Source organism: Theobroma cacao, chromosome 5 (assembly GCF_000208745.1).
Source record: "Theobroma cacao cultivar B97-61/B2 chromosome 5, Criollo_cocoa_genome_V2, whole genome shotgun sequence".
Lineage (NCBI taxonomy): Eukaryota > Viridiplantae > Streptophyta > Magnoliopsida > Malvales > Malvaceae > Theobroma > Theobroma cacao.
Genome location: NC_030854.1, coordinates 35875811 through 35892406, shown reverse-complemented (window position 1 = coordinate 35892406; position 16596 = coordinate 35875811). Strand labels below are relative to the sequence as shown.

Sequence of the window (16596 nt, the reverse complement as noted above, 5' to 3'; positions counted from 1 at the left end):
TAAATAAACCATATGTACTAATGGTTAGATTAATTCATTTTTCTATGAATAGCTTCCAAACATTCTGTAAAATGCATATAATTAAACAGCAAAGTGAAGATGTTACCTAGAAAAGTACACCAACAGAGTAAAGCGCCACAAAATGCAATGATAGATAGACTAGAGAGCAAGAGACTACACGTTGTAAAGCAGGACAAAATCACTGAACAAGAAGATTAATTTTAGAAGCTTATGGATGTATTTTGGACTCACCTTCTAAAGCACACATTCAATATGAGCAATAAATAGGTCACAGCATTTCTCGCAGCGGTAGACGTGATCTTTACCATTTCTTTCTTTTTCACATATGTCACAATAATATTCTCCTTAATCATCTTCTACAAATGAATCTTTAAGAAATAAATGATGAATATGATGTTTAGATTTAACAATTTGTGGTACTGGAACACATTTCAAGTGAAACTTAGTATCACACTGCAAACAACCGAAGAAGGGTCCTGGAAATGATGAAAGACTTTCCATACAACGTCTGCAATAAAACCATTCCCTAGACATCATGCGGCTGCCATCTTTCCCACAATAGTAAAGATCATGCTTGTGGGAACTCGATTTGAAGGGCCTTCTTGGGGATATAGCGCATTGATAATGGAAGTAGAAGTCAGAATGAAACTTACAACTATAGCCAACGTAATTTGGGGGAAAAACACAACGACAAAGATGGCATTGAACAGGGAAATCTCTGCTTTGTGAAGCCTCCAATGAGTGTAACGGATGAAATGGACATTGTATCTCTTTTGGTAATCCAAAACAAGATTCATGGAGAATAAAATCACAATCAACGCAACTATAGGCCGGACCTACGATTGATAGGCCGCAACCATTGCATCTAAATTTCTTAAAAATATTCCCACAATTGCCAAGGACCATCTTGTGGTTGTCGGGGAAATAGAGTAATTTGGATTATTTCTCCATGTCTTCTACTACTCTTTGGTCTTCATTTCTTGGAGCAATTAGAGCAGTAGCACATTTCATGTCAAGCTTGAAGTTGCAAACAAGGCAAAGGAAAACAAAGGCAGAGGAAAAGTCCCTGCATTCATCACACAAAAAAAGCTCACTTCTACGTTGAAACTTAGGAAAGAGGGTGAGAGGATGCTTTAGATGAAGAGGATGTTCCATTTCTGGGGGTAATTCAGCACAAGCTTTGTGTAGGTAATAATTGCAAATTTTACAGATATAGGCTGGGCTTGAAAGTTCCAGATGGCAAGCATTACAGTAAAGGCTTTCAGGATTCTTGTTTACCCCATAGAAGCTCAAGGGATGTCTTCTTTTTTTTTGAAAGTTGAAGCTCAAGGGATGCTGACGGCTGAAATGTCGAATCTGCAGCTCAACGAAGGCAGTTACTAGTTTTGACTTTATGATAGAATTTGATTACAGAAAAAATTTTGAGGAATTTCGTATGGTTGTACCTGAGGGGCAGGAAATTCACTCTGTTGCTCTGCCTTTTGCTCTGTTATGTTTTCTAGCAAGGCTTTGCTATCCATGTTTCCGCAGGACTCTCCAGACTTACAAACCAAGTGTGAAATGTCTTCTGCTGATGAAGTTTCTTCCTGATAAAAGTAGTAGTTACCGTTATTCAAACCCAGAATGATCACTGAATTTTATTTTGCAAGGGATTCAGAGAAGAACTCTGTGAGGCCAAGCTTACCTCGATAATTAGGACACATTTGATATGGGCAATGTATGTGCACTGCTCACAATAATAAACATGATGTTCTGGGTTTCTTTTCTCTTCACAAATATCACAGTAATACTCCCCAGTATCGTCTTCAACAACCAAATCCTTGAGAACAAGAGGATGCCCGTGATATCTATATCTGGCTATAGGTGGAATTGGAATGCATTCGAGATGGATGTTGAAATCACATTGCACACAGCGGTAGAACGCGCCATCCTTGCTTTCAGTAACACATTCAAAACCACAAGCATTGCATGTGAAACACTTGCGTCTACATATTTTCTTCTCAAAATAAGTAAGATAGTGACCGTGGCACTCATGCTTTAGGGTGGGTAAGAGATGAGCACAGTGACAATGAAGAACAAAGTCACAAACACCACAACAACAGTGTGGGCCACTTGAGGGGAATGCAAATTTATTACAGGCATTGCACAAGTTCAAATAGTAAGTGTAGCGCAAGTAAAGGGGATGAGAGGGATGGAAAGGATGTTCCAATCTTCTGGGCATATAATCAACACTACAAAATTCATGAAGGAAGAAGTGGCAAGCTAAACAGCCGTATGATGTTCCTGATGGTGATAGAGGCTTATTACACCAATAGCATCTATAGTCATTTTCTTATCCTCCTATATTTGAAGGAGTCCAGGGGATGAGAGTGGCTGAAATGCGTAATTCTTTTCTTCTGCGGAGGCTCGTGCTCTTCAAGTGGTTGATGATGACTAACAGAAGAAGCACATGCCAAATCAACGTTGAACTTAACAATTCTGCAATTGTATCTAGGGCCTCGAGATATATGAAAACAGATATCACAAATGAAATCAGAAAAACCATCGTCGACGACTTTGAAGAATCTTAGATCTTGCTGCGTGTGACGAGGATGTATGATCATGGAGGCAACTCCTTTGCCAGGCATGACTCGTCCAGCCAAAACCCGCACCTTTCACAAATATAAGCCGGGCCATCAATTTGCGCTTTGCAACCATCACACCATTTATCATCATCTGGAAAGCAAAAACCATGATAGCAAAAGTTATGTGCTCGACTGGAACAATTGGACATCATCTCGGAAAAGGAAAGGAAGAAAACAAAATTTAATTATCAGTTACTGGATGCTACTTTGGTTTTGTGAGATTGATGATCACATGAGCAAGTCTTTCAATTTTGAGATGGGAAAATATCCGTATATATATTTGAATCTTCAATATTTTCTTATCGTCATCTCTATTTAAAAAATATAGAATTAACCACTTTTCCAATTTTAGAATTTAGCATACGGCCATTAAATTAATTGAACTCACACCCTTTTGTTTTTGATCAGATAATATATACACAGTTACGGATCCTACATCAGTAAAATACGAGATGAATCTCAAATATATAAATATGAGTCTTCCATCAACAATCATGTTTTTTTTTAGAGTGAGAATGGTGGCATGTTATTTATAAATTTACTTAAATTTTATTTTTAAAATTTAAAATTATACAAACTTAGCTTAAGTTCCAGCTCGTAACATACACTTCTCACCCAGCATTACATATTTAAAATCGCACGGACTTGGGCTTACGCTCAGTCCCATGACACATACTTCTCACCCAACATTGCATATCTAATTTTACTTTACATATATACTAATTTACGATAAGAGAACAAAAAAAACATAATAAATGTTTTAGACCAATATAATGCACAAGAAATGAAAATATACTATAATATTAACTAAATTTTAATTATATATATTGACAATTGTCATTCCTTACATCAACAAGATAAAGGGCTAACTGTCTAATGTAGTCATTTCTAATTTGTAAAATTGTTGAATCCTTAGTAAACCTAGTTAGAACTTGATAATAACATAATTAAGGGGTATAAGAGAAATAATTTAAAAAAAAAAGCTTAAAAATAAAATAAACCAAATACATTCTAATTATACTGAGAACAGAAACTTGAACTCTAGAGAACGTAAATTCATTTGAAAATCCTATTTAAAAAGTGAGTGATAGAAAAGAAATGCACAGGACTTGCTTTTAGATTGTTATTTAAAGCTAACTTTAGATTATTAGCTTAGTCATCAAGAAACAGCATTGCTTTTCCATCAAGTGAGGCACAGAGTCCTTTCTTGACAAATGCTTCGCATAAAGGTGAATCCGTCTGGTGTGGATGGATGTTAATATATAGATTGCTGATCACTTCAATGAAGGGAAAAGCATTATATTCTATTCGAGGACCTAATTATCCCTAAATTACTGCCTCACTCAAATAAGATGCTTCTAAGTTCTGTAGAGCTGTTACAAAGTGCATGAATCTTATCCAACAAGGAGATTTTTTTTTTTTTAAGCACAGCTCAACTGCTAAACTTTGGGAGTTCATACATAGGACTACTTGATTGCCTTCCTCCTGCAATTCAAGGCCCCAAGCATTTTCTTGAGTCCTTTACAATTAAGCAAGCCTATGATAGTCTGATCTTCTAGACAAAGAGACTTACTCTTTGGGATGTTAACTGATTAAATATCTTGGTTCAAGATTTGTGTATTATGAATTTTTCTTGTTTATATACCAATATTAATTCTTAATCTTAGGATTAGAAAAAGTAAAAATAAAAACAAATGAGCTTTTAAGAGTATTTGATATATATTACTAAATATTAAAAGGAAACCTTGTATAAATGGATTATCGAAGTTAAAATCTACAAAAGCGTCTGAAACAACACAAGTAAATGCTAACTAGTATCTCCTATTAAGGCAAGGATAACCCTGCTTTACAACAAGCTTCCATAAAAATGCCCTGGCATTAAACATCCTTAAAAACATTTTAGTTATTTGCTATGCTGTAGTTCTTATTTAGCTGTACAGTTTTTGGAAAATGATAGCTGTTACTTATTGCAAAGGTGAAGGCAGCAAGTCCATGCAACAGTATGATACTTTGTCGACTGTCGAGCTCTTTGAATGAATTCCATGCCTTTAATCACTGAAATCATGAAGTCTGAACTTTTAATCTCTCTCAGAGCAAAAAGAATAAAAGAAAAGAACTGTACTGTTTCATTCATCCATTGATCAACAGTTCATCGACGCATTGCCAATCTCGTTCCTGCATGAGAATATTGGTAGTTAGGCTTCAGAAGATAGATGATGAAATAAAGTGACCAAGTTGAATACAGAAGCAAATTAAATGCAAAGCAGAGTATGTTATTTTACAAAAACTGAAGATTATACGCACAATTCTTCTTGGCTATTAACATTGTAGCCTTGGCATTTGACACATAAATGTATATGATACTTTTTACTGAAGGCCAGCAAAAACTTTTTCATATTCCTCTCATCCCTCAACAGTTCACTGTCGAAGATAACTATGTGATCTGAAGATAGTGGTATGAGCAAAAGGAAACATCCCTAGCTTCATGCCTACATCTGTTCTTTGAAATAGTTTTTGCCTTCACATATCTCTATTTCACAAAGGAATGGTAAAATGTTTCAGCTAGGAGGAAACATGAAGGGGTTTTATCAGAGCTGGTCTGGATTTTCCAGGCATGACATCTCTTCATGTAATATACTAAGCCATTAGCTTGTAAGAGTTCATTTGCCATTTGAATAAACAGAGCTTACAAATGAAATAAGGGTACAATCAAGAAGTAATAGGAGAATATACACTGACGTTTTTGCTTAACATCTCGGCAAAATGCACTTCCACAATGGCATTGGAATGCCTTTATTGGGTGCTCATGGTCATCAAAGTCAATCCCGTAGTCCTGCAGTACAATGTCGAGCATGGCTTTATTATAATAGTAAAGAAATAACATATCTTTACCAATGTTCTAAACTTATAACAAGCACAAATTAAAAAAAAAAATGTGTTTCTTTGGAAAATGGCTAATGGATATAACAATCTAGCCAGCTTAGTGCATTAAACTCTTCTATTTATAAATGTAGTTTATAACTTCTAATCAAATGCTGGAGATATTGAGCTCTCAATGTCAAGCAGGCAAATGTCTCTCAGCGTTGCATGCTTATGAGTAATTAAACATCACACAACAACAGATGATAACTTTGAGTGCAGCAAATAGCAACATAATAAACAGTTGAAAATAAGTAAAATAAATAAATAATTTGTTTGCTAGCGCCTACTTACCCATGTTAGCTCTTCTGATGCTCTCACATCTCTAGTAGTAAAAAGAGCAAGCTGCACATGAAAACAAATAAATAAATAAATTAGCTCTTCAAATGCAGTCCAATGCAGGTAAACCCCAATCATTCTGTTTTGCTGCTACTCCCCACTCCCAGCCCCCACCAAACACAAAAGTTAGTTATTTATGAGAATATTAACAATAAAGCCACTCAGATTCATACATGATAATAATGGCGATCAGGGGTCTCTACTTCAACTGGAATGTCAATCAAGTTTGCATCAAAGCATCTGAAACATTAAAAATAAAAATCATATCGATAAACCAAAATGCCAGAGAAGTAAAAAATAATTTCAAAAATAAACAGTAGAGGGGAAGGGGTAGATTTAGTGCACTAGGCATTAAGAGGCTATTATAAATCATGAAAGATGGTTAAAAAAATCAACGGATTATTCTGCAAAAAATAGAAAATTTAAGTACAAGAAACAATGACATTAAGCATTGGTGTTCATGATAAAAATATGTTCCATAAATGTTTCAACAGAACCGATATAGTGTAAATTACTGTCAAGGGTAAATAATTAAGTTCTTCAGGTCAATATTTATTTAAACTGTCCTAGCTATCTAATAAAGAAAACTTTTGAAGGTCCTTGGCAATGTTTCTCACTTAGCAACTTCTGAGGCTATTGCTACAGAACATACAAGCGAGCAAAATTCTATTTCTTTTAAATGTTTGCAACTCAAGTAACAATTTAACCCTTCCAAATGATTAATTCCATGATCATACTAACACAAAGTAATAAACATGTTCCTTTCATCAGTTATTCAATACAAAAGAAGCTTTCTTAGGCATTTAATACTTCTCCAGTGATTATTCTCCTTCCCTTTTCTTCTATTGTTTGTAATGACAGATACTAATATATTTAGGTGCTCTTACTGGTCATTAACATTTATGATATTACAAGATTGTATTACCAGAGGTTTTGCCTGTTACAAGGCACCTGACAGACCAGAAGGAACAAAACCAGGCCATGATCGCCATTGAATGCTTAACAACGTATATTTATTTGGGCTCAAGAAAATCACCTATGATTAATAAACCTAGCAACATTTCCACAAAAGGTTGCATCCAAACAAAGTGCCTCTTCATCCTTTAGAATTCTCTCTGAGCCCCAGTCTGCATCCAGTGTAACTGGATAAGTATGTCTCTCTCTGCCACTGCTCTTCATATTCCGCTCATCTAACTCAGTGTTGGTCAAGATCTCCCCAATATATTCACAAACAAAGGTTCCTTTAGGCAAGTCCTGGAGAGTCTTAACACCCCAACCTTTTCCTTCACCAGTCAAGAATACCTAAAGAATAAAAGCACACTCAATGCCAATAAAACATTAAGCAATAATACAGAATCCTATCTTATCACCCAAAAAAAGGTAGACCATGCATACATTTTGTAAAAGATGAAGCAACTCCAAGTTAATAATGGTATGATAAGCAGATTTAGCAGAAAACCTCTAGTACCATATTTGCACAATCTCATTTAAAATCACATATATTCTAGCAATAAAAGGGAAATCAAGCAATACATTCTCTGGCAACCTTAATGAGCCATAATTTACAAGAATAGCTTTTAGCTGTGGGCTTGAATTGAAATGTTTGTCTTTTCTCTTTTGCCTGTGGCACATCAGGTTCCTTTTATCTGATGTTTGCCTGTCCACCTTAAGGGGACACTTTTGATCGACTCTGCTTCTGTAAGTCTCTTTTTGAGACAAATGCAGCAATAAGACTTTGCGTTTCAAAAAAAAAAAAGTGCCATAATTTAATGCTGATGTATGACCTTAAATTGTAAATAAAGGGCAGCTTCAACAAACTAAGCTGCTAGAGAACTGTCCATAGTAGCAACCCCTACCATTCTATTGTGCCTATTGAAATCTAAAAAAGGAAGTTATCAACTCTAAAAAGCAGGTAACTTCCCTCAGCTAAAGGACAAGAGTGGGAATGTGTGCTGAGAGTTAAATTGAAGCCAGTTTGCAAAGTCACACTTGAACAGTTGCAATAGAAAAGATAAATGAATATACAAATCATCTCCATTGGTGGAGAAGCAGATAGCTACTTGACAAACTGTAACTGGAGCCTGGAGAATTTTACCTGCAATTTGCATGCAATACCTCTCTGTACCACTCGATTTCCACACCGGATGTGACATCCACATTTTCTCCAACATTCTTTAATGAATTTCCTGACCAAATGGCCATTGCATTTATCAGGCTTATGCTCATTTTTAGACCTCTCTAAAGGACAATCCTGACAATAAACAAAGTGGTGCTCCTGAGGCTCCTGCTTCATAGACATACAGGCTTGCAGAAATTCTTCTCTTAGTTTACCTTCTGGTGTGTAAGCAAACTCTCCACCAGTTTCATGAGCACAAGCACATGGTATTGGCAATGAAAGACAGTCTCCTGAACAGCCTGAACAGCAATGCTCATCTGCAATCCTAGCCAACGAGATATGCACATAAGCATCTTGATATATTACATTACCAGGCATGTAAGTAAACTTTGGGAGGTCCTGGTGGCCAATTTCATCTACCAATGAAATTTTCACATTTTCTGTGCCTTTCGTTATGTCACTGATGATACGGAAGGGCCTTTTCCTTTCGCAAGTAACAGATTGCTGCTGAACTTTGTTACATGAATTTGAACACCCAGAAGAAACTGAATCCTTCTTCTTCAAAAATGTAACTCCCTCTCGAAGGTTTACCATAGGCTTTTGATTCTCTTCAGGAGATAATATTTGGCTTGAGTTGCCCTTTGTAGATGAAGCCTGATCTTCCGGCTCTTGCGAGCGCAATCGTTTAGACAATCTGCTAGACCCACCATGCTCCACAACAACATTTTCCTTATCTTGTACTCCCTGTAAAGAAAAATTAACTATCCATTTAAGTTCAAAGAAAAACGAAGGTTCTTACAAATAATTTGGAACAACGGCCATCACAAGTAACAGATCAGTAAAAGTGACCATCATGGACAGTGATGTCATTGCCTGACTGACAAATAGGGATAATAACAATGATTAAAGCAATGAAAGCTACAAAGAGAATAAGATAAACATGACACAGAAAAAGGAAAATATTGGTCCAAGGATAAAGAGCTAAGGAATGAAATACAACGGTGCATTAAAAAAAGAATAACACAACAAATTACTTTATCTTCCTTGAGCTCAAAATATGCATCTATCAGTGCCCGGTAGTCTTCTGACTCTATTAGTTCCCAGTTCTCATCAAACAGTCTCAGGAGGTGCTCCAGCACTGGTTTCACCTCTTGCTCAGGAATACCTAAAGCTCCTGTTGCATTGATGGCCCTGCGAACTCTTTCATTTGTAGCCATCAGCAAAGACTAAACTTAATGGAAATCTAATTTTCTACTCAGCAACCACCCACGTCCTTCTCCTTTGTACTCTTATATATTGTAGCCTGCAGCAGTTGAGGTTTTCAGATTAGTTATTGCAGTTATAAAATCCAATAGTGATACGAATTGCAAAAGGATATCCAATAAATATATGGTCACAACAGATAAGGATCACGACATACACGCAATTTGCACAAGCCCCCTTTCACTGATGAATATTAATAAATAAGTAGATATTTGAGGAGATGATATGGAAACGAATTATCTCCAAAATCTAGATGGCACAGCAATACAAAAGGTAAAGAAAACAAAGGAAAACCAACCCTGTAAAGATACATGAATATTATCAATGTGGACAAAAAGATACATACAATCAATAGAAATTCCAGAAAAGGAAATTAATAACCACAGGGACATCTACTTATTTTGTTCATACAGAACCATGTTACTCAGAATAGTATCAGTAGACACAGCTGTATACTGTATTAACACACATCAAGAGGTGAACGCAAAAGAACCCTTATATCAACCAAACTTAGACCATTTGGAATCCATAAGTGGCTGATAATTTGCAAACTGAAAAACAACGACCTACTGCACTTAAATCTAGCAGAACCATTTGGCTTAAATGAGGTTGAACACCCTATTTTGGGAACAAAGAACTGTGCAATAAGTAAACAAACTGAATTTTTCTCCCTATTACTCTCATTGCTTGGCAATGAACCATACTGAACATCACATCCTGTAGAACTCTGGCACACACCTATATCCCCTAATTTCACTTTGGTACCTATATATAGCAGTTCAAAGGTCCTATATATGCACTTCCAAACATGAGCTAAAGTAACATGCAATCATAGAGTGATAATGTGCAGTTTAAGATAGTGCACTTGGAAAATCCTAGAATAAAAAGAAAAGGGATCCTAATGATTGTCAGTCAAAAACCAAAAGCACAATATCTATTAAACCTTTCCAAGCAGTAAGAAGCACTACTGTCATCTGTTTCAGAAGAAAATCATTTCAATCAAACTGTGAAATTGTAAAGAACAGAGACACAAATGGAAACCTCACCAAATTCCCAAATGTTTCAATAATTTCAAAAGATCCAAATAAGAGAAAAAAACAACCAGTTTCGTTTCAGCTTCCATATGAGCCAAAACAGGTCTTTCCTGTGTTCACTCACTCAACTTTGCATGAAAAGGAATATGAAAAAGTTTTAATCAAACAATTATGCTATAAATTAGTTATAAACTCAATCATTAGATTGAAAATTTTCATCTTTAATTCCCACTTTTCTTGCTATCGAGCAAAACCTTGCAAACAAAATATTTCCAGGTCTTTGATGGTTCGTTACTTAGTAAATAAGAAACCAGAACCCTCACTCAAGTAAAGTTTGCTCAAGTTCCTGTCAATTTACAAAAAAATAGCATAATACCCCCAAAAATTCTAACAAAAAAACAAAGAGAAAAAAGTCTTTTCTTTGCCTCTGTTTCTAAGCAAACAAGTATGTCAACCTGAATAAAACATCAAGAGAAGGAAATAAACAATCTTCTTGTTCTTGGTTTTTATTTTTTGGCTAAATAACTTTGCTAACAACAACATTCACATAACAAGCAAAAACCCAAAACAGGAATAACATAAATAACGCTCAAATGAGCAGAAATTTTCTGCTTGGTTTCCGAGAAAATGCAGAAAAAAAAATATTGCAGCTTTAGACTTTACAGTCCATGTTTTTCTATAAACCCTTTAAAACAAAACAAAACCTTTAGTAAAACTTTTGATAGTAATAAGGATGACAGATTGTTAAAAGAATTAGAAGAAGGCATTGGACGTACGGATAAAGAGTAGGAAGGGAAAGAAGAAGAAGAAGCGTGGCTCAAAGCAGAGAAAGAGCCTCCTTCCAAAATCGGGCTTTTTTTTTCAAACACAGTGAAGGGAACATTTAGATGCTATGGGGTGTTCAAAGCAGAATCAACATAGAAAAGGATGTTTTGTTTTTTTCCTCGGGGAATTATCATGTGTGAAGGAGACCATTTGTTTTTTTTGTACCCTTACTTTTTTTTTTCCTTTTTATAATAAGAACAATTTTCAAGAACTTCTATATTAAATTAACAAAAAAAAAACTCTTAAATTATATTTTAAGTTTTATTTATGTCACGACCCGGTACTCTCCTCGAGCCCGTGACAACCGTCGCGACGTCCCGATAGACATTTACTGCCCGAAATGCCAACTGAAACCTCGCAAGGCTTTAATATCAGTTTTCGCACCTCTCTTGTGAGCAATAGTTGTTAAGTATCATATTTTGAAAGATTATGAATTATTTTCAAATCAAAACAATAGAAAAATAATTTTTTTCTCACATGGGCATTTTGATCATTTTTTCTCAAAAATCTCGAAACCAACTAAAAATGTAATAGGCGAGTACAAAACATATAATTCATAATCAAAAATAAGTTTAGATGTTTAAAACATTCATTTAAAGTGAAACTATAACTATTTGAATATAATAAAAATATTTAATAAAATATTCTATTTTCTTATCAAATAATATTTATAGAGTTACCGGTAAATAATTTTTGTAGCGTAAAAGCTAAATAAATTCATACATACTGTAATACAGATAGCCAAAGCATAAGATTTAATTTATAGTGACATGTGGGCCCACGAACGACCAAGAGTATTAAAAGCGGTAAACCTACAGTTTTTGAGGATGCAAGTCCAATGGTAGCTCTCGATGAAATGAGCTATCTACCGACTATCCTAAGCCTAAAATGGGTGAAAAGGAAGGTGGTGAGATTATATAATCTCAGTGAGTAAACATATACCATCTAAAATATCTAAAGCCAAGTAAATGGAGACAGATAAAATAGTTTAACATACTGTAATTCATCACCTTTCAACTTATTTCAACCAAATAAAATCAATTCATATAAATCGAGTAATCAACATGGTTTATGAATTTCTTAAAACTTTGGCTCGTGCTAAAACTCATACTCGGTGATACCTTGCGCCAGGCATCCAATCGAGTCCACCAAGGCTGTTAAAAAGTTATGTACGCATAATCATGTTTTTATTTAGAAAACATAGTCGTTCCTTGGCGTTGGCTGAGTTTTCCCTCGCGTGGTGGTTTAACGTGAAGTGAACCCTAAACTTTACCCCAGGAGATATCCTACTCGCCTCTCCGATTGAGATAAGAATATGACGGGGTTTACCGTGCCCCTCTAAAAGGTTGATCTACCGAAACCCCCTACTGCAGTGACTAATTAATATATAATCTACTAATTTAATAAAATTTGCAATAGCATGACATGGCAATTATTTTACTTTACAGCCTCTCAAGGTAAATCAATAGTTCATACATTTTCAGCACATTTGCTAATTCAACCATTCATGCCAATATTATCATAAGCCATTCAATTAGAACCATAAATTTACAACACATCAAGTGGTCTCCAATTATTCTATTTTCAAAGCCATCATTAAATTTCAAAACAATTTACAAAATCATTTCATTTAATCACATTTTGTTTATAAAACCAAAAATTTATCATTTAACCTCATTTTCCATAAAATCACAAAATCGGATAAAAATTTACTTTAGATAATTAAGACGATAGTAAGGTTACTCACTATATCAAGAGTTTGAAATACTCTTATTCTCAATCCTCTGACACAATGTCTTTACCCTTGTTAGAGAGCTCACCACCTATATACAATACACGACACACAATTCAATATATTGTGTCATACCAGTTTAAATCTATTTCAAGCTCTTTACTAATGCATGAAATGGAATGCAAATTGTTTAGATTATCGTCTAAACACAGTGTTTTACACAATTTCAATTGTGTACCAAAATAATACGGTATTGGCCTAATTCTATCTATCACTCGATTAATTGGCCAATATGTCCAATTCAACACCAATTAACTCCATTTTTCTTCCAATTCTCCAAATCCTCAAACACAAGTTAAATAGCATAAAATTTAGCAAAATCATCTCCACGTTTTTTCTTGAGAATTTCGGCCATGGTGGGTGCATCAACACCATGATTTTTCCTACTTGATTTTCTCACCATAATTCATCATTTCCTAACCAATTTACTTGAAATAAAATCAAATCCACCATCCACATTCTACAAGGAAAATTCGGCCAATGATAGGTAATGGGGAAAATGAATTTTTCTTGTTAGCTTCTCATGGTACACATTACTAACTAACTAAAAACACCAAAATACATTAAAATCTAACCAAATCATCATCAAATTCTCTCTCCTAGGTGTTTGGCCAGCAAGGGATTCATCATGAAAACTTGATTCTCAACCATGAAAAATGAAAAAGAATGCATGGGAAAGGTAAATCACAAGTCAAAATCAAGAAATTTTACCTTTGATTGCTTGATTACTTAAAATCCACCAATTTTTTTCTTGAATTTTCACCCTAGGGTTCTTGTTCTCCTTTTCTTCCTTTGTTCTTCCTTTGGTCTTTCTTTGGCCTGCCATATGAAAAGAAATGGGCTGATTTTGTGCTAATTTATAAGGAAAATAATAAATGGATGAGAATTTGACACATGTCACCATTCCATTGATCCATGTGTCATACTTACCCATTAAGCAATCTCTCTCCATCACTTAAATTTTCTCAATTATCCATGATAATATTGGGTAAAATCCATGGGCTGGATAAGTGTTGGGTGGTGTAAAATTACAATTTTACCCCTAAACGGCAAAATGACTATTTTACCCCAATGTTTCGAAAAAATGTCAGAATTAAAATTTTTCACCTCTCAAACTCAAATTATGTTCTAAATAGTCAATATTGATCAAAAACTTCTTCCAACATTCCAATTTTAACCTCGGGTGACAAAATGACCATTTTGCCCCTAGGTCATGAAAATTTCAATTTGACTCCAAATCAGTTTTCGAACTCTGAATCACCATTTTAAGTCATTCTGAGAATTTAAAATTCTCAATTTCATCTTATAATCTCTATTTGGACTAGTTCGAGATTTAATTCAACTTAATTGTACCATTTGGTACATTGTCGTCCTTTAACGAATTTTTGGGGCTTTCCATGTCACGATCCGGAACTCCCATCGTGTCCGTGACAACCGTCGCGACGTCCCGATAAGTACTCATTGCCCCGAATGCCGATTGAAACCCCGCAAGACTTAGCATCAGCTTCCGCATCTCCCCGGTGAGCGACAGTTATTAAATCTTGCATTTCAAGAAATCATAAGTCGTTTTCAAATCAAAATAATAAAATATTATTTTTTAGCTAACGGGGGTATTTTCGTCATTTTTCTTCGATAATATCGAAACTCGCCAAAAACATGGTGTAAAAGCTAAATATGTTCATACATATTTTAAATCAGATAACTAAAGTATAAAATTACTTTTACAATGACACGTGGGAACTAAACTAACCAATAAGATGCGAGTCTGTGAACTTATAATTTTGATAATGCAAGGCTAACTGAAGTCCTTGATGCAATCAGCTATCTACAGGCTATCTTGAACCTAAAATGTGGGGAATTGAGGGTGGTGAGATTATAAAATCTCAATGAGTAAACAGACACCATCTAAACTATCTAAAGGCGAGTAAATTGAAACAATTAAAAATAATTAACTTCAGTAAAATTTTCACATCACGAATATTCATTTCAATCAAATAATCAATATAGCTCGTGAATTACTCAAAACTTGGCTCATGCCAAATCCTGTACTCGGGGACACCTGGACCAGGGGTATCCAACCGAGTCCGTCAAGGCTATTAAAAATTCATATTTCGCATAAATTATATTTTTATTTTGAAAGATAGTCGTTCCTTGACGTTGGCTGAATCTCACTCTCACGAGGTGGTCCACGTGAAGTGCACTCAAAAGCCTACCTCAGGAGATACCCTACGCGCCTCTACGATCGAGGTGAGAATATAAAGGAGTTTACCGTGCCCCTCTAATAGGCTGGCCCACGGAACCCCCCATCACTGCAGTAGCTAATCTTTTATCTACCACCTGATTTATAAAATTTTTTTCTGCATGACATGGCAATTTATCTCAACCTAGCCTCTCAAGGTTAAATACACAGTACAAATAATTCTAACACCAAAATCAGTTTAGCCATTTGTCGTAACGTGCGGATCCGGGAACCCGTCCGCCAGACGCGGGCAAAAATAAATCTGTTCAGGAGTCGCCACCAATCTTTTTTATCTAGGTGTGATTGGTCACCTATTAACCTGATTCTAATCGACGAAGTCCTAAATTAACTTTAGGTTCGTCGAAAGAACGAGAACTGGTCCACGTTTTTAGAGATTGGTTCGGGAGTGCGGTTACGCACGGAGAAGGGTTAGCACCTCCGTGGCGCCCGTTCCACGAACGATACCATTTAATCTCAAGTTATCTTAATATAGCCTACTTTTAATTTAATCATTACTTATTAATTAAATTTTTATTAAATTACCTGACTAAGTTCCTTTTTTAGTTTTACGTATGCACATGATGCAAGCGTAAAATGATGTCATGACTTGTTTATTTTAAATGATGGAGTCGGTAATCTTTTATTGAAAAATTATTCGAAGATCATCCCAACGCTTTGGTGAAGTCTCGAAATTCTCCTCACCTAGAAATATCCCCGAAAGAACTCATCTCTACAAGCTCCTCGGAGAAATCCCATCATCGGGACTCCCGCACTATTTGCAAGATAAATGTGGCATGCTATGACAAGATAAAATGATGATATCTACATGCACGCGTTTATTGATTTAGGTGATTTATAATTCACCCAATTATATGTTTAATAAAAATTTTTGGATTATTTATTATTTTTTATATTTTTTTGATTTTCTATTTAAATCCATATCCTTTATTTAAAGTTGTTGGTTAATTTTTTACTTGATTACAAAGCTTATCAAATAAATAAATAATTAATTTTTAAACGATTAAATTAACTTTATTTAGTAATATTTATTAACTAATTTAAGTTCAAATACAATATTATGTAAGTTTATTATTTTTTAATATATATCATTTTTTAACAACGATTATTTGGCTTAACGGGTTTTGAAGTTTAGAGTTCAGATTTATCCCGACGCTTCAGTGAAAATTCGTCTCGAACTTCGCACCCGAAAAATATTCACCTGAAAAAGGCAACTCTTTGCCCCTTTTTTAAGCAGAATTCTATTATTGGATTAACTCAAATTAACCACTTGATTTTTTTAATACTTGTAATTTAATATTATATTGTACATTCTATATATTTATAAATACCTAGAACATTTTATTTTCTCTTGCCTTTACAACTAATTATACTTTATTCTCATTTTTTATTTCTTTTCATTTTTT

At 34.8% G+C, this 16596-nt stretch overlaps 2 protein-coding genes across 5 annotated transcripts in view; both read right to left on the bottom strand.

Annotated features, from left to right (window-relative positions):
• Positions 912-2754, bottom strand: LOC18600042. The gene is made up of 4 exons (XM_018121072.1): positions 2673-2754; positions 1706-2352; positions 1467-1607; positions 912-1377 (listed from the first exon to the last, which is right to left on the bottom strand). The coding sequence occupies exons 1-4, from the start codon at positions 2752-2754 to the stop codon at positions 961-963; spliced, it is 1287 nt and encodes a 428-aa protein (XP_017976561.1). The 3' UTR covers positions 912-960.
• Positions 4368-16596, bottom strand: part of LOC18600041 (histone-lysine N-methyltransferase SUVR4) — a 14474-nt gene continuing 2245 nt past the window's right edge. The window contains exons 1-9 of one of the 4 annotated variants that reach the window (XM_018120589.1): positions 13645-13684; positions 12889-12964; positions 9054-9322; positions 7999-8763; positions 6940-7205; positions 6077-6143; positions 5859-5909; positions 5385-5478; positions 4368-4820 (exon numbers count right to left, since the gene is read on the bottom strand). In XM_018120589.1, the coding sequence (XP_017976078.1) occupies positions 4795-4820; positions 5385-5478; positions 5859-5909; positions 6077-6143; positions 6940-7205; positions 7999-8763; positions 9054-9236 (1452 nt within the window). In that variant the 5' untranslated portion in view covers positions 9237-9322; positions 12889-12964; positions 13645-13684 and the 3' untranslated portion in view covers positions 4368-4794. Of the gene's footprint in view, positions 4821-5384; positions 5479-5858; positions 5910-6076; positions 6144-6939; positions 7206-7998; positions 8764-9053; positions 9323-11957; positions 11973-12888; positions 12965-13644; positions 13685-16596 lie in introns of those variants that run through there. The other 3 variants (XM_018120591.1, XM_018120592.1, XM_018120590.1) reach the window with 3 other exon arrangements.

What these genes read in the sequence shown, in the direction of transcription:
- LOC18600042 (XM_018121072.1), bottom strand. Translation starts at nt 2,754, where the DNA reads ATGGTTTTTGCTTTCCAGATGATGATAAATGGTGTGATGGTTGCAAAG. An exon ending in AATGTGTCCTAATTATCGAG is followed by an intron (nt 1,608 to 1,705) that starts GTAAGCTTGGCC and finishes TACTTTTATCAG; the next exon opens with GAAGAAACTTCATCAGCAGA. An exon ending in GTGAATTTCCTGCCCCTCAG is followed by an intron (nt 1,378 to 1,466) that starts GTACAACCATAC and finishes GTTGAGCTGCAG; the next exon opens with ATTCGACATTTCAGCCGTCA.